Source organism: Phalacrocorax carbo, chromosome 1 (genome assembly GCF_963921805.1).
Source record: "Phalacrocorax carbo chromosome 1, bPhaCar2.1, whole genome shotgun sequence".
NCBI lineage: Eukaryota > Metazoa > Chordata > Aves > Suliformes > Phalacrocoracidae > Phalacrocorax > Phalacrocorax carbo.
The window spans coordinates 122327628-122344098 of record NC_087513.1 but is presented as its reverse complement, the minus strand read 5'-3'; the positions used below and the strand labels follow the sequence as shown (position 1 = coordinate 122344098).

The 16471-nt window shown below is 41.5% G+C and overlaps 1 protein-coding gene across 7 annotated transcripts in view; it reads right to left on the bottom strand.

The window, feature by feature from the left end:
* Positions 1-10054: 10054 nt before the first annotated feature.
* EFHC2 (EF-hand domain containing 2) overlaps positions 10055-16471 on the bottom strand; it is a 65406-nt gene continuing 58989 nt past the window's right edge. For 6 of the 7 annotated variants that reach the window (XM_064472953.1, XM_064472972.1, XM_064472981.1 and 3 more), the window contains 2 exons: positions 13619-13724; positions 10055-10995 (listed from right to left, as the gene is read on the bottom strand). In XM_064472953.1, coding sequence (XP_064329023.1) covers positions 10900-10995; positions 13619-13724 — 202 coding nt within the window. In that variant the 3' untranslated portion in view covers positions 10055-10899. The remainder of the gene's footprint in view (positions 10996-13618; positions 13725-16471) is intronic. The other variant, XM_064472963.1, reaches the window with a different exon arrangement.

The following is a 16471-nucleotide window of genomic DNA, read 5'->3' as shown; positions in this document are numbered from 1 at the left end:
TTGAACATGAGTCATTGCTGCAGCTATAATTGAAGGGGTTTCTCGACACATTATTCAAATCCGTGTGGATGCTGTTTTGCTTCCCACCCCGCTCCAGCACCTGCAGAAACCTCTCTGCTGACCCTAAGACCCTTGGTGAGATTCACATCAGAGCATTTGGTCAATGCCAGCTCTTACATCAGTGACTGGCACCCCTTCATGGCTCACACGTCCCACTTTTAAAAGAACAATTATGGCCACGCTGTGTGTTGAATGACAAAACTCAAAGGAAAATGAACTTGAAGATGTTTCCCTAGCAACTGCATGCAGCAGTGTTCCCACCAGTCCAACATTACAGCATCACACTTTGAATTGAAAAAAATACAGATTGAAATCTTGGCCACTTAAATGGCAAGTGCAGCCTGGCAGAGACACAGCCTGCCATGGTCACACCGGCCAGTACCCAACTCGTAATGCTGGCTTTCACCTTATGTGGAAGACCGCTCCGGATAAGGACAGCAACAGCCATGAACAGAGATTCAGAGAGTGTAGCAGCCTCAGGACATGGCCCTGAAAATAAAAAAGCTTAATTTCAGTACTCTTAAAAGAAAATAAATGTTGATTATCTCTTTCTCCTTCCATCCCTGATCTTTTTCACAACAACAGTAGTGTGCTTTGAGCATATGCTGTTTAACAAGCCACCTTCAGCCATCTGACACACATTGGCTTTCTTGAAACAAAAGCCATGAGTTCCCAGTGGGCAAAGCAAGGCTTACTCACCTAACCGTAATCATCTTTGTACAGCAAGTCTTTCCAGTCCTTCTTGCCCATCCTTCCTAAAATGACCTGACTCTTGGAAACAACGTGCCCTGGTGCAACCCACCCTTTCTTTCCTGGCAGACTCAGAGGTCTGTGTTTTCTCTCCACCCTATTACCCAGAGCAGATACAGTGAGCGATGCAAACAGGGGGAGGGAAGAGGCAACAGTCCCATCATTATCCTAATATCCTATCCTTTGTTTACATTACCACCATTGTTTTAACTGATGTGGTTCAGCCTACAGCATGAGGCCAACTTTCTATGCTGAATCCTGCGTTATTATCTTCCAGAAGGACAGTAACCATTTCCCTCAAGGATGCTATTCTGGTTTGAATATTTAGGCACACAGATGAAAGGCTGCTATGACATCATACTGTAAAATCTATTTGCACTGGTACATTATGTACTCCTGAGATAAATGCACCATTATACCGCATCACCCCGAGAACAATTTGCACTCACCTGTGCTGGAAACGTCCTGTTCCATAAACTTGGGTTCCACCTTCTGACACTCTGAAAATGCTCCCCAGAGATGACCAATCAATTGCTTTCCTTAGTTGATGCGTGCTCAGCATCACGAACATGGTTTAATTAGCAATATTAAATCCAAATATTGCATCTCGCACTATGATTTATGGTTTACCTCGTGCAATATGAGAAGCCTTCTGCATTGCTGAGGCAGAGGTGCTTCAAATGCCAACAATGGGACATTTTTACAGAAAGAATGTGAGGGGAGGGAAGCGTTCATCAACATCCGCGCATTAGTTGTGCGGCTCTTCATCCTGGTTGTTGGGTACTAATACTCACACCATTCATTCTTTCTACAGCTCTCCACATGCCATCAGTAGGAAAATCTCAGCCACGGGCTTTGCAGGGCAGGGCTAAACAGTCTTGAAGTTCCTGAAAGCCTCAGCTGATGAAGCAGGAGGAAGACTATGCAACTGCCCTGACCACAAGAAAGGGAGCATTGCGTCTTACCCACGGAAAGTGGTAGGTTTGATGAGTGGAGCAACCCACAGGTAAAAGGACACTCAGAAAGCTGAAACCTCTCCTTGGTGATGGGACAATCCTACAGTTGCTGGGCCTGCTTTAGGACAACAGCCCCCCATTGCCGCCCGAGCTACATGCAGGGACTTGGGCAACCCACGACACCCACGGTCACCTGAGACTTCAAATGGCAAGTTTCTTACCTGAGAGAAGGGCCTGCTTTCACTCCCTCTAAATGAGCAGGAACCTCTCAGGAGGCTTTGGAACATTTCATAGCTGCATACAATGGAGTCAAAGCCGAGAAGTCCAATTTTCTTCCCTATAATTGATGTAACAGCCCACCCACATACTTAGATTAAGGTGTACATTAAGATAATGAAAAGTCATTAATTATCTTCCTACGAGTTTCTTATGAAAACGTCTCTGTTACTCCATCGATCCCCTCCGTTGACACAGGATGATAGAGATGTAGTAGATCAAGCAGACAATGTTACAGACATTTTTCTGTGAGGCAGAATCTCAGATCCTGTCCTGCTCATCAACATACTTACATGGCAGCGGGAACGTTATCTCATACCTAGGAATTACTCCTTTTCCCATCCCTGTGCAGTCTTGCTAGCATTACTTGCAAAACCTCCCTACTCACAGGTTGGAGCTGGCACTGGAGTCACCATCTGTCTTCCCTGTCTGCACAAGGCTTTGTTCCAGCCTCTCATTTTGCTAGGAGCCAGAGCACGGCTCCTCCTGGCTCTCCATCCCACCAGGTGCCAGGAGCCAGAGCCACTAACGGTGCGGCCAGGAAGGAGGCGGTACGACCTGTCGCGAATGGGCAATTTAGATCTCTTAAAGAACCACTGTCAAAGGTATCAGCAAGAGCAGTTTTATTGAAATACAGTGTTGTAAAAGTGCGACTTAACAAAGTTTGATAGCAAGGTTTGCTTTATTACTGTACTGCACAATCATTTGAACAATGATTCAAAACTACCAAGGCAGAGCAAAAGTTACCAAGGCAAAATCAAAGTTACCAAGACACAAATCAAAGTTATGTGTGACATCGGTTGCTTACCAAAGATCTGCCATTGGTGAAAGGTCTCTCTGCCTTGAGGACCAATCTTGGCAGGCATCCTGACACAAGGGGAGATCACCGCCATAGAGCCAGGCTGCTTAGCAGGGAGAGCTCAAAGAAGGCTCACTTAGGCTGTCATATTTATGGAATAAACTGGTTGGCTCATAGTCAGGTTACACGCGATGGGAAAGGTATGCATGAGACTCCTTGTACCCACAGCTTTCTTTGCTTCTTGATAAATGAGTCTTGGAAAAGCCACCCGCTATTCATGTGTTAATGGCATGATGCGTATTCCAAGCTCACATGCATCAATGCTTACTGTGTCACTCGGCTCCTTTGTGGATTCTCAAAGAACAGACTGGAATTAGGGATGTTCTTGGCCTGGTTACAATTTAGGCCTTTACCTCCTTTGGAGCCTGCACCAAACTACTGCTAGTTCGGTTAAGGAGTCGAGTGCGTCTCTCACAGACCCCATACCTGCATATCTGCAATACTGCATTTTGAGCTGGAATCTGCCAGGATCTGACCCAGTCCTAGGACCTCGCTGCTGCAGCTGAAGCGTGTGGACTACCCTGAGATGAGGATTTGGTGTGCAAGGGTAGGAAAGCAGCAAAGCAGTTGCCCTTTACCAGGAAGTAAAGCCAAACCCTGTTCCCACAGAAATCAATGGAGAAACTGTTGGGACCTCAGCAGTGACAGTTCAAGTCCTTCGTGATTGTTTTCCTCCTAAAAAGACACTTGCTTCATTAAGATGCTGAGTCTTCCTAATTCGAATATTTTATTTACTTTGGGTCTTGGGTTGTCTTCATTATGTGGGTGCCAACAGGGCATCAAAAGGGGCACCTCGGAACCTGCTGCGAGACCGCGAAGCTTTACCGAGGGAGCGAGGGAGCGTTACATGCCGGGGAGAGCAAGTGGGCAGGCACATTCCCGAGGGAGCGCCTCCCTGTTTGATACCATTGTTATGGAAACTTAAAACTTCAGGATAAACCGGGAAGGCCAGTGAAATGCAAATGGCACGAAGCCCAGGAGAGACGTATTTGCGTATTTGCTCACTACTTACCACTCTTCTGCAGAACAAAATGTCTGATTTTCTGCCTTTTGTGAAAACGAGCTTTCCTGGGGTCCTAAAGGCCAAATTCCCTCGTAGGCATAAAAGGTCAGGACTCCAGCAGTGTAGAGGTGATCCCAACAGCCACTTGAGATGCTTACTCCGGAAACAAACTCTTACACAAAAGTGGCAAAAACAGAAGACACGATGCAACAGCAAAACAAATGAAAACTGTGTGTTTCGTCCCAGGGTGAGTTACCTACTGGGAGAGGGAGGACAAGAGCAGTGGCTCTGTTGTGGACTTCCAGCTTTTCACATCCATTTGAACCCAGATGGCTGGTGATGACAAAAGCTTCCTGCGTTTTTATGAACGCAAAAATATGATTTTAACAACAGGGGAAGAAATGTCCTTTGGCAGCAAAGTAAGTGACCAGATAGAGGTGGTTCATTGCGCAATGGTTTGCTAAGCAGAATGGCGCTCTACCACACTGCAAAATAAAGCTCTTTTGGACAAAAAACAGGGTTCATTTTTTGTTACAAGTGCCTTAATTAATCACTTGCCTCAGCTCCAAATGGAATGAGGCTTGGTCTACAAAAGCTCTCCTTGTATTAACCTCCAGGCAAGCAGACACTCTTCCCTAAAATTCATTTAGCTGTCAAAATGGGGAAAAAATGCCAGCAGCAGAAAGGTTCAAAAACTGTGAAGTCCAGGCACTTCGTTGAGGCTTTTGCTTTAGAAAAATAATAGTAATAATAGAAAAGTACACTGAAACACAACTCTAGAGAAGATTTTGTTCCCATTTCTCCAGAAGGGAGAGGCAGGGTGAGGATACCACCAGTGCTCTTACATGCAACCCTTTCATGTAAATGATTTCAAACGGGACCTCTTGCTCTTCTCTGCAGACGAAAGCAGAATGCATCACTGTTGCCAGACCACCTGGGACACGGGGAGGAGAGGAAATTTCCAGATGGGTTTTAAGACAATTCATTTATATTTATATAGCCAGAATAAATGTTTTGGTTGGGGTTTTTTTGGGGTCTTTTTTTTGTTTTTGTTTTTGTTTTTGTTTTTGTTTTTGTTTTTTTCTGAGATAGCATTTCCCTTTGCTCTATCTAGACCACCAAGAAAAGAGGGAGGCACAGAATTTCTATTGCATTAATAGTCCTGGTGTTTACGATTTTGGCTTTTATGAACTTGTGGGAGCTGTTTATTGAGTCATAAACTCTACTAATGGGAATATTATCTCTAAATTATATAAGTACTACAGTATTTGGGTTAGTTAAAAGAAAGGTTTAAAACAGTTACACACTTACAGTTTATCTCAGTTACCAACATGATCCCATAATGGGAATTTAATTGCTAATTGCTAGCTTATATTGCTGAAGAACTACAATAACCACACACAATATATAGCCTGCATAAACATGTCCAGACAATTCTGTATTACCTTTCACTGCTACCTTCTCGTATGGTAGCGTTTTTTTATTACAATGACTTAATTCCTAAATGCCTCAAATTAGGAATTCCTCTTTGTCAGGAAAGCATTTCCACCAGTGCTTCATTTGACCTATTTCAGCAAGCCGCCTGCACACACTCGACTGGCTTTGTGCAAACGCAACAGCCTTATGCATATGCTTAAATACTTTGCTAGATTAGATTCTCAGAGAGCTCTAACAGGAGAAATCATAGTTCCATTTAAACCAACTCAGGTTTTCCTGTTTACCTAGCTAAAGTGAAATTTGACCAAGACCCACTGGCCAGAGCCTGAGTCAAGATCACTGAGGACAGTCAGGTCCACCTGCTAAGCATGGCACTGAGTCTCTGCTCAGCCAAAGCTCCAGAATATCCCACGACAGGGATCACACGCATGTTCAGCATGTAACGTGGACTCACGCTTTCCTCTGCCCAGCTCAAACCGGACTACCTAGAGCTGGCTGAAGCTCAGCCTTTCCTACACATACCGTACTCACTGCAGTGTGGCCGCAACCTGCAGCAAGGGTGGGGAGCAGCCAAGCGGTCACCATGCTTGACCTCAGTGCTCCTCTAGCAAGGCTGATGGGCCCAAGGGTGGGGTTCACCTCACCTGGCAGCAATGCAAACATCCACATTTAGCTGGTTGTTTTAAATCCCTTCACAGTCAGAGCGGAGGGAGGGGCAGTGTACAGATAAAAGGCATCCGGTAGATATTCCTGTAGGCTAGTCACTCCCTAGAGTTGCCCATCACCCTTCCATCAGCAAGTAAGGGATCCAGAAAGCTAGCAGAGGTGCAGACATCTGCACTGTAGACATCTGAAGGCAAGGGACATAAGTCTCACCCATAAACCTCATGCTGATTTAGAGGAAGCTGCGCCCCACCTGTGCCACAGCAGCTCTGCAAAAGGTCTTGCTCTTATCTTTCAAGACAACGCCATTCTGACAGATTTGCCTTTGAAAGTGGGAGCTCTCTCAAGTACCGTTAAGTGATGCAATTAATTTTTGCTGTTACAGATCATCCCACCATGCTGCTCGCCAGGGATCTGCATCAGATTTTGGAGCAGTTTGTGGATCAGCTCCTTTACTTCTCTTTGTTCGTAGTTTTTACTATGCAACTAGCCTGACGAAAGAGGAGAGCAAAGAGGACAGATGGCTAGGGTGAAGGGCAGATGAGGACAGCTGGGTTATTTATGTGTAATACATCCCAAAAGAAACTTCCAGATGATTCAGAAATTACAAACTGTGCAGAGAAAGAGTTTATATGATCAGTCTATACCCTTAATATATGGTATCTACATTAACTTCCTTCTTGGTCTTAGTTATACTGTCTTACTGGTTTTAAACTCTACATTGGAAACTGGCAGGGACACAGACTTCCCCCCACCCCCCTATCTGGATTGTTTGACCATTGCCTAAACCACCACTGCTGCTTCTGACTGGTTCTGAGTCACCACCCTAAACAAACAACAAGAAATTAATTCAGAGCAAACAGTAACTAAAAAGTCTTCTTTCAAGCTAGATTTCTCTCAAATGTTATCTATACTGACCTCTAAAACCTAAAACTAATTTTAAAAATTTGTCTGAGCTTGGATAGTGGTATTTTTTCCTCCTCATACTGTAACTTCTTCACAAACATGCTGCCGTTCTGTCTCTCTCACGGTACTGCGGCTTGCTGGCTAAGCCACCTCGAAGAGGAAGAAATGCTACAAGTAAATATGCAACAGGTAAGTTACTGAGGGTAACTTGCTTAAAGAACTAATGTTTCCCTCCATGTCACTGAATAACCTACGTATGACTACAAGATGTTAAAAACTGGAAAATTTTCCTAATGATTAGGTCCGTGTTCAAACCACAGGAACACATAGAAGGGTCCAGCAAGCAAGAGACCAGTGAATTACTATTGACACATGGGCTGCTGTTCTCTGAACGTGACACATGGGCTGCTGTTCTCTGAACGCTGTCAAGTGACTGAAAACATCCAATATTTTGGTTATAGTGGAATTAGGATCCCTGCAGTTTTCCCATGGAAAGTTCTCCTTTGGGAGGCAGAAGTGTCTCCTGGGCTAAAAGGACAAGATGAGAGAGCAGAGATGGGAGTCAACTGAGCCTCAAACCTCTTCTGTGAAGAACTTTCCTGCCATGAAGTAGGATCAACTCACATCAGCATGAGGGACAAATGCAGAAGGAGGAATTCAGCATCTTCTCATTTATGTAGATGAACATCTGTCTGATGTTGGCTCTGTCTAGAAAAATACAATAGATGCCTGTATGATGGGCAGGACACAAGAAAATATTGCCTGCTGAGGAACTTCATTTTTGTCCACAGATCGTCTGTGGCTGCTTGTAGCTACCATGCCTGAGGGGGGCCCATCTGCTGGCAACCAGAGCAGGCACCCTGAACTGGATAGGAGCAGAAGCTGATGTGAGGCCATGAGCTAACCAGTGCACCGCCTGTACATGAAGACTGGTCCTCTTTGCTGTTTGCAGCCTGCCATTTGCTTGCAGCAGCAGCTATTCCAGAGAACCTGAAGCCTCTTATTCTCAAATGCCAAGTTGAGGAAATAAAAATTAACACTGAACACACAGCAGACCCCAGCAGTGAGATAGGGAGCCGGTACTGTAATGTGAATCTCTTTGCTCCTGCCGTGGACGGCACAGATACTTGTGGAAAGAAGATATCTTTGGCTCCCCTACAGAGATCGAGAGCTGAGATTAATGGCAACTGTGAGGGCTGCCTTCCCCTTTATGCGATGCATGCTTTAAAGCTGTGGCCTCCTGCCATCTTGAAACATAATCTTGTGGTATTGTCTTCATTCAGGCCCCTCATCAGCCATGTGAAAAGAGAGAAGAAGCTGGTGGCAGGATTAGAAGAGAGGTTGAAATATTCTGGGCAGCATATGCTGTAAGTCACATACAAAGAGTATTATTGGACTGTTCATTGGCTAGGGCTTTCCCTTCTGGAAGCACTGCTCCTTGTAAAAAAGGAAACCTGGTGAAAAGTGTTTATAACACATCAGACCACAGCATACGACACATTGTGAGCACAGTGACAAGCACTGAAAATATTTTTCAGGCCCTGTCTGCCCTGCTCCTAGGAGATCCTTTTGTGCTTGTTAGGGTTATGCAAGATGCATGGGAAAAGAGGAGAAAGAGAAGTGGGAATCATTCTGAAGGGTATTAATAAACATCCTAAAATTACTGTCATCAGATGACCCACCTCAACCTTAAAACTAACTGGGTCTCGGAAGACTGTTTGAGGCTCTTGTTGTTTTAGAAATGAGGAACCATCTTTTGCTGTCCAGTTTAAATTTATTTGTGGCAAATTATACCCATTTGTTCTTAGACGATCAATGTTCTTAACTGAAATAGATCATTCTCATCACCTGGCCATAATGTAGTTACAGAAAGAAGGTTCTCTCTGAGACTTCATTTTATTTCAGTAAATAAGACAAGCTCCTGTAGTTCCCTTTCTTATCTCCATTCTCTTGGTCACCTTTCTAGTACTTCTCTCCACTGGTTCCAGTTTGCAGTCACCTTTACTGACCATGACCAGACCAGACCATGACTGACTAGACCTATACACCAGGTTCCACATGGAATTACAATAAATTATATTTCTTGTAATTTTTTTTTTCCTGAAAAAGGCTCCTCTTTGTCCTATACACATAAAGGGAAACAAACTAAAGTGAATTTCCCATCTCTAAAGGCTACTTGGGAAATTCTACATGTTCAGAGCCAATCTTTCTTGGAAAGCCTCAGCTGTACAAGATTTCCACAACTGAAATATTTTCTTCTGAAGCCTGAGGAACATTAAACATTTGCACGGGCAACTGCATCCATTTAAAGTGTCAAGCTCAGTCTCGGTGGCATGTTTTAAAAATCTCCAGCTTTCATCAAACTGGCTTCAAATGCAAATTATTATTGTTTGACTCCTGACACTATCCCCGTGGTCAGACATTTTTCTTGTCATGTAAGAAACCACCTTCCTCTTTTGGATCAAAAAGCAATGCATGGTCTTGTCTACAACTTGGAGCACTTTAACAAGTTTTCACAGTTTTCTTTTTGACCCTGTGGACACTGACCATCATTTACCCATTTTATTGCAAACATCTTCCTAAGTAGCAGCAACACACATAATTATGCCTTGTCTCAAGTCCTTTTTTGGTTACAAAAAAAGGTAAAAAGCTGCCGAAAGCTTCATATTTTGCCATATGGAGGGAAAATTATTTCTTCTCAGGAGCTGGGGGGGGACTAGAGAGAAGCCACACAATTAAAAATTTCATTCACACTATCATGCAAAAGTGCAGCAAGGTATTTCTATTAATGGAATCCTAATTCTAAAAGTGATCTCCAAGTCTCCAAGAAGATACAGATTTACTGAATTAAATTATTCATTGAACTATTGCCTTTCCCTCAGTTTGGGGATTTAGATACGCTGAGTTCTCATCCTTCTAAATCAAACACTTCCTCTCTGAATTGTAATTTCAGATTACAGAAAGCACAGGGTTCTCAGTCTACTGAATGTGTGAGTTTCCCAACCACCCGCAGAGGTGTGCTGGATCACACCTCTTCCCCTTCCCCTGTGGAATCGCTGTGGATTAGTCAGCTCCCCCCTTCACCTCAGCTCTTCCAGTCTTTTAACTGGGGTAATTACTTCTCTCACAAAAGCATGCAGTAAATTCAGATCTAATCATGGCTTTGATCTGGCATAAGCTTAAAAAGATACACAAATGTTAACAGGAACTGCATTTAGTCATGGCAATTTTGAGCAAAGAGAAAGGCATCAATTAATTTTCAAAGGGCAAGTACAGTGGTACTGCAAGAAAGCTGCACGCTAAAATTGTACTGAAACACCTTCTCTTCATACATGTGTCACCCAAGTAAACTTGGGTGGCTACTAATCTGAGCCACATTTAAACAAAAAGCAAGAACTGATAGCTTCCGTGCCATGCCTACAAAGTATTTACTTTGACACTGGAAGGCTATAATTATCTCTGACACCAGAGGAACTTTATACTGTGCTAAAACCTTGCTAGTATTTCCTCCATAAAATAACCAACTTTGACACAAACAGTCCTTAAGCATCACGACAGCAATATAGCAAAAACACAGATACAAGCTAAAGACCACGAGAGGAAATTTGAACGTAATTACCTTATCATGATAATATAGTCCTACCTCATATTTTAAGAGATCATCCAACAACTTCGTTTGTTTGAAGAACAAAGCAGGGTCAGTCAGATTTTGCCCTGTTTGATTCAAAGATTTGTCAGTACTTGTAAATCCTCCATATAACCAGACAGAAAGATTAGAGGATACAGTTTTAATTATGCCTGTATAAGTATGAAAGAGTACTGTTGATTTCAAAGGAGTTACAAAAACACACAAAGTATACATTATGTTATAAGAAATGAAATGTAACAAAACCTATATCTGATTTTTTTTTTTGTTTTACAAGGAATGTTTTCACTATCTAAGTAAGCTTTGGGGCTGAATCCAAAAGCAGTGCCTTGCACAGACGAGATTATTCTTCCTTGCCAAATAGATCATCCAGAAGAGGTAAATATTTGATCCCTTTCACAGGAAGGGATGGTGGTTCTCTGCTCCAGTCATCTTCATTCTGAAATTAGTAACCCAGAGAAGAGCTTAGAATATAATATTGAAAACAATAATAATTAAAAGCTCATCAACATAAGATTGAATGAGCTGCTTCATTTCCACATACAAAGCTGTGAAAAAGTGGAACTTTACATAGCACATTCTCTTAAAAGATTACTACATGCACATTTTTTATCAATCTTGCAGAATATTTTATTAAAAATATTTTCTATCATTAGCCCTTTGCAGATATTTTCAAATTAAATAATGCTATATTGTCTTCCTTAAGACACATTTACTACAAAGTCTGGCAAGTCATCTACATCTCAACACCAAAATTCATACAAAATAATGAAACAGACAGAAAGAAGAAAAAAATCAGCTAAACAAGCACAACTCTGTTGCTAAAATCCATCTGTCAAATAGAGGTACTGTTGCCCCAAGAGATTGCTGTTAGGTGATGGTAAGTCATGAACAGAATGACAATTGGATTCTAAAGGTAACAAGATTTAAATTCCTTACTTTCTCTGATTTTTTCCATTTCATATTGATCTCTTCATTAAAATATTCTTGTACTGTACCAAAGATAGCCTAGGTATTGCAGCTAACTAACCAAATAATAAACTTAATAAAACTCAATAAGCTATACTGGCACCAATTTAGGCGCAGTTCATTAAAAACAGTGCTATATATTCATATGACTGTTACAGCAAGGCCTTGGAGCTGATGGGGAACTGATATTCTCAGCATAATGATGACTGATTATAATTTCTATTGATGCTCTTTCTTCCTTTTTGACTTCAGTTGAACCCTTCCTCCCATAGTTCCATGTACCATTCTTAACTGGGACCCTTGGCATCAGCCACTCCTGGAAAGCCCATCCACTGGCTGTCCAAAAGCAGAGAACATCATCTTCATACCCAAAAAACCCTCATCTCTTATGCTGATCAGAACATACATTTCACCACAAATGTCCACTTTAACCTCCTGCTCGTTTCACACGCACTTCTTCCTCCACACCTCATAGAATCATAGAATGCCCTGAGCTGGAAGGGACCCACAAGGATCATCGAGTCCTGCTCCTGTCCCTGCACAGGACAACCCCAAAATCACATATGAGTCTGAGGGTGTTGTCCAAGTGCTTCTTGAATACTGTCAGACTTGGCAACATGACTGCCTCCCTGGGGAGCCTGTTTCAGTGCTCCACCTTCAACTTGTGAAGGCTACCTCTTGGTTCCACCACCACTTGCACCCCACCTTCACCCCGCAGGAGCTATCTCCTCCCCTCACCTGCCAGAAATCACGTCATGCTCAATGGCTAGGTAAGTCATTCTGTGAGGGGAAAAAACAGTCAAATATGTTCAACAGCAAGTGTATCTGTGCTTCTTTCACCCTTGCTTTTTGGTCAGAGCTTAGCACCATCTTCAAGGCAAAAATCCTCCAGGCACAGGCTCTGACCTTCTTTTTGTTTCTGTGGTACTGAGGCTTACAAGGCCCCTTATCCTGACACAATCTCCTGAGAGCAGTCACTGTTTAAATATTGAGTTATAACTTAAGCACAGAATTCTTCTGTAAAAACAAAGAATAACCCACTGAACAAAACCTACTGCATACTTTGAACCACAGGACTGTTGTATAAAACACATTGCAGGGCTTTGATTTTATCTGTAGAAGATGGAAAAATTCTTCTTAATGACAAAGTGAAAAATAAACCACCATGGAAAGCAGAGCAAAGCAGCAGCATTGGGCCCTTGTTAGACATCACTGACAGTTTGAGATGCTACAGAAGAAAGAGCTGGTAAGCCAAGTAAGAGAGAGGAGTCAGGTTAATAGCACAGCACTTGAGGAATATTGGTTTAAACTATGTCACAGTTGAACTTGAATTTAAAGGAATGCTGTGTTTCTAAACGGTCAAAATACAATCAAACACATTCTGTACAAGCATAGCAACATGTTGGCTTGGCCAGAACAGCGAAACTGTGCGTTGGCAGTAGGGCTTCAGATTTATCTGTTCCGAAGTTTTTAAAAATCAGTATAATTGCCTTATGCACCATCTATTTTAAAATGTTCCATTCGTCACAAGATGGCAAGTTCAATCTCTGCAGTTCTTTGATACTGCATTTTTATTTATCCTAAGTGGCAGGCTGGTGGAGATATACAAAGTTGATCTATCAGTACTGCTCCTGCTGTACGCCTACCAGTGATGTGGTGTATTATGTACAAGTTTCTATGGAGTTATAAAAAATACATAGCTATTTTCTGCAGTGTCAGTGGAGTTTAAAGTATTTCCTGACTACCTCAGCAAGCAAAAAGATCGTTTGACATGTGCCAATGATATTTGTGGGTGAAGCAGTATTCACGCCCATTGTTCATGGACAAATACACCTGTTTCCCCTTCCCTTTTTTTTTTCCTCTTCTACAAAAATGTCACAGAGATGTAACACTTAGTAGACATGGGTGTGTTAAAGGGCTTCTCTGCTTCATTCTAAACCTCCGAGAAAAAATTAATTACTTGAAGAATAAAGGTACAAATACACAAATATGAAAACTATTGTGGTCTCCATTGGATAGAGCACTCATGTTAAAGTTCGACAAGTTATATCTATGTACTGTACTGTTCCTTTGCTCAGATACGCTGCTTTTACCTTGAGAGGAACCTTTATTGTCTGGAAGGCAGGGATTTGATTCTCTCTCCAGTTCAGCCCATCTACAAACTTTTTATATTCCACTTGCTTATGGTCATCTTCAAACCTAAGCAGAATATCCATAAGATGACTCAAGGTTAAAGGAAATTTTTAACAAAGTTTATCATGTTATCTACAGCACACAAATACATTACCTTTTGGATAATAATTTTTCACTCCTTTATTACCAAACACTGTCAGGAGTACAGAAAAACACTACCTAACTCTCAGGACTCTATATCAAACATTCTATTCCACATTCTTACACCTTATTACTGTCTCTCATAGTAGAATTCAACTTCTTTAAGGTTTAATATATTTCGACTAATTTCATTTTACTTTTGAAGCATTGCCTAACCTTTTCCAACACTGGGATCTCACAACTCGTGACAAACATAGATGTGGGATGATCAGTGTCTGATTCCTTTGTGTAGAAAAGAAACAAGTAGAATGATATGAGAGAGCTGTGTTATAACACAACTGACCTGCTTTATATAGCTTCTAAAATAACTTCCTGAAAATAAGCTGTTTGCGTACACCTTGGGATCAGTTTAGAGTTGACCAACACACAGCTCTCTAACCTAATCAAATAACAGCCAGATCTAAAAATCACAAGCCTTGTCATTTGGTAGTTGTTTTACAGCATTGTTCTATATTTCTATGGAATAAATATGTATTTGTGTCAGTTATGAGGGTCCCCTAAATGCATGAAGATACATATGCTGCCAGCTAAGGTCTACAGGTACATGCGGAACATGCTATCTCCCTCTCTCAAATTTCTGAAATCATTACCCTGCACTAATAAACCCCATGGGAGCAGATTTGTAAGCCACGTCATCTTCTGCCATTGATTTGGATGAAGCAGCTTCAGAAAAAAAGTCCTCAATTCAGCAAAACACTTAGGTGATTACAGCACTTGGGAACCACTGTTATTTCAGTGGGACTAGTCAAACGCTTGAAAGGTATTAGCAAGCTGAAGCTACCATGCAAATCTTCGTTGAAATGAACAGCTGAACTGCTCTGCTCATAAATACAGTACTAGCAGCTTTTGTGAATGACATCTGTCTCACCTAACACTATCTACATATACAAGGGATGTGGTTTAGGCATATAAGGACACCCTGGAAGTGTCTGTGATTCACTGGGGTACACAGAGGGAGATATAAACAACTAGCAAGACTCAATACTTACTCTTTGTTCAGAAACATCAGGTTAAACAATTCTGCCCTGTAATCTGGTGAGACAAGATTGCACAGAAGCGAGATCATCTCCAGGAAACAGGTCTTTTAGAAAATCATTTTACCTTGTTCTTATAGAAATAGCACTGCACAAAGCATGGGCCTCAAAACCCTTCAACCACTGCAGAGGGTTCTGGTAAAAATTAATCATGAAGGTACTTTAAAGGAGAATTTACAGCACAAACTTGGAAAACAATACCAGAGAAGAGGAGAAATAAAGCTAGTGACAAAACCAAACTGTAATAAAGTGCAACTCATCCTCTTCTTCTCCCCCCACACCTTTCACTTAATAGTCAGCAAAAGAGATAATAATAAAATACACTGAGAGCCATAAACAGAGATGCTAGCGATAGACTGGAATGTTAAGTACATTGAGTTATGCTGAAGATGAAAGCAAAGTCAGAAAAGAATGCTACTGTTACTAGTATTAAAGAGGAGCCTGAAACATTGCCATGAGAAACTCTCCTATGACAGCTTGCTTCTTTATAATAGCTCACATGCAAGTTAACATTTTCACAAAGCTTTACTTTTGGGGAATATATCCAATATACAATAAAATTAGCATTCCCACTTCTAGGGTATTCTTGCTTGTTTCATGTTTTTTGCAGGTGGCAATTGGGAAGAGAAAGGAGTTTTGCCTTAGAAGTACCAAGACAATAAAAAAGCTTACACCTCTTGTAAAAAAAACCTATTGCACACAGATTTTGAATTTCAGAACTATCATAACAATTTTTTTTTCTAGCATTGAGTTGGCAGTTGGACTTGATGATCCTAGAGGTCTTTTCCAGCCTTAATGATTCTATGATTCTATGACTATGTATTTATCTTCTGCTCATTGTGAAAAACCAAAAGATTAAGTCTACTGCCAAGATGCGGAGCTGTACACGCAGGATTTTTAAATAAAGAACAAGCGAAGGTGTGTAACTACTTAAACTCTGTGTTGAGGCAGCGAAGTCAAGGAAAGCATTGCTTCTGCTTTTGACAAGCATTAACAAGGAGAAAAGTCCTTTGATGTGACAGCACTAGCAAACCGAGATGACAACATGGGCATGAAGTTAACCATAACCGAAGATTTTAATGTGGGCAGAGAAAATAGGATTCCTAAATTCCATATTTAAAACGCTATAGAAAGCAGCTTAAATTTTACTCTAGAATAATCTGGAAAGAAAGAAACAAATCTACTCTTTAGACCTCTTTTCTGCTGTGACTTACAGTATCAATGTAGTAAAAGCACACACTTGCAATTTGGCACAGAGTATCCAGATGGACTGAGGAGATGTTATCAGTTTGTGCATTATTAGGACAGAGATGTCATACATTTCAGTGGCTGGAGTTAATATGACTGAAACTGACAGTGCTCTTCAGGAAAGGAAATTAGATTTGTCTTATCAAGAAGATGCAACAAAGATCTCTTGAAAACATGCTTCTCTTTAGTTTTGCCCTATAACTCCACCAATGCATGTGATTTTAGACTATGAAAGTCACTCTCCCAACCCTATCATAGTTTGCAGAGCTTTTTTTTTTCCTTTGACAGTACAGAAATAATCACCCATTTCTGCTTCTAAAAATATATACA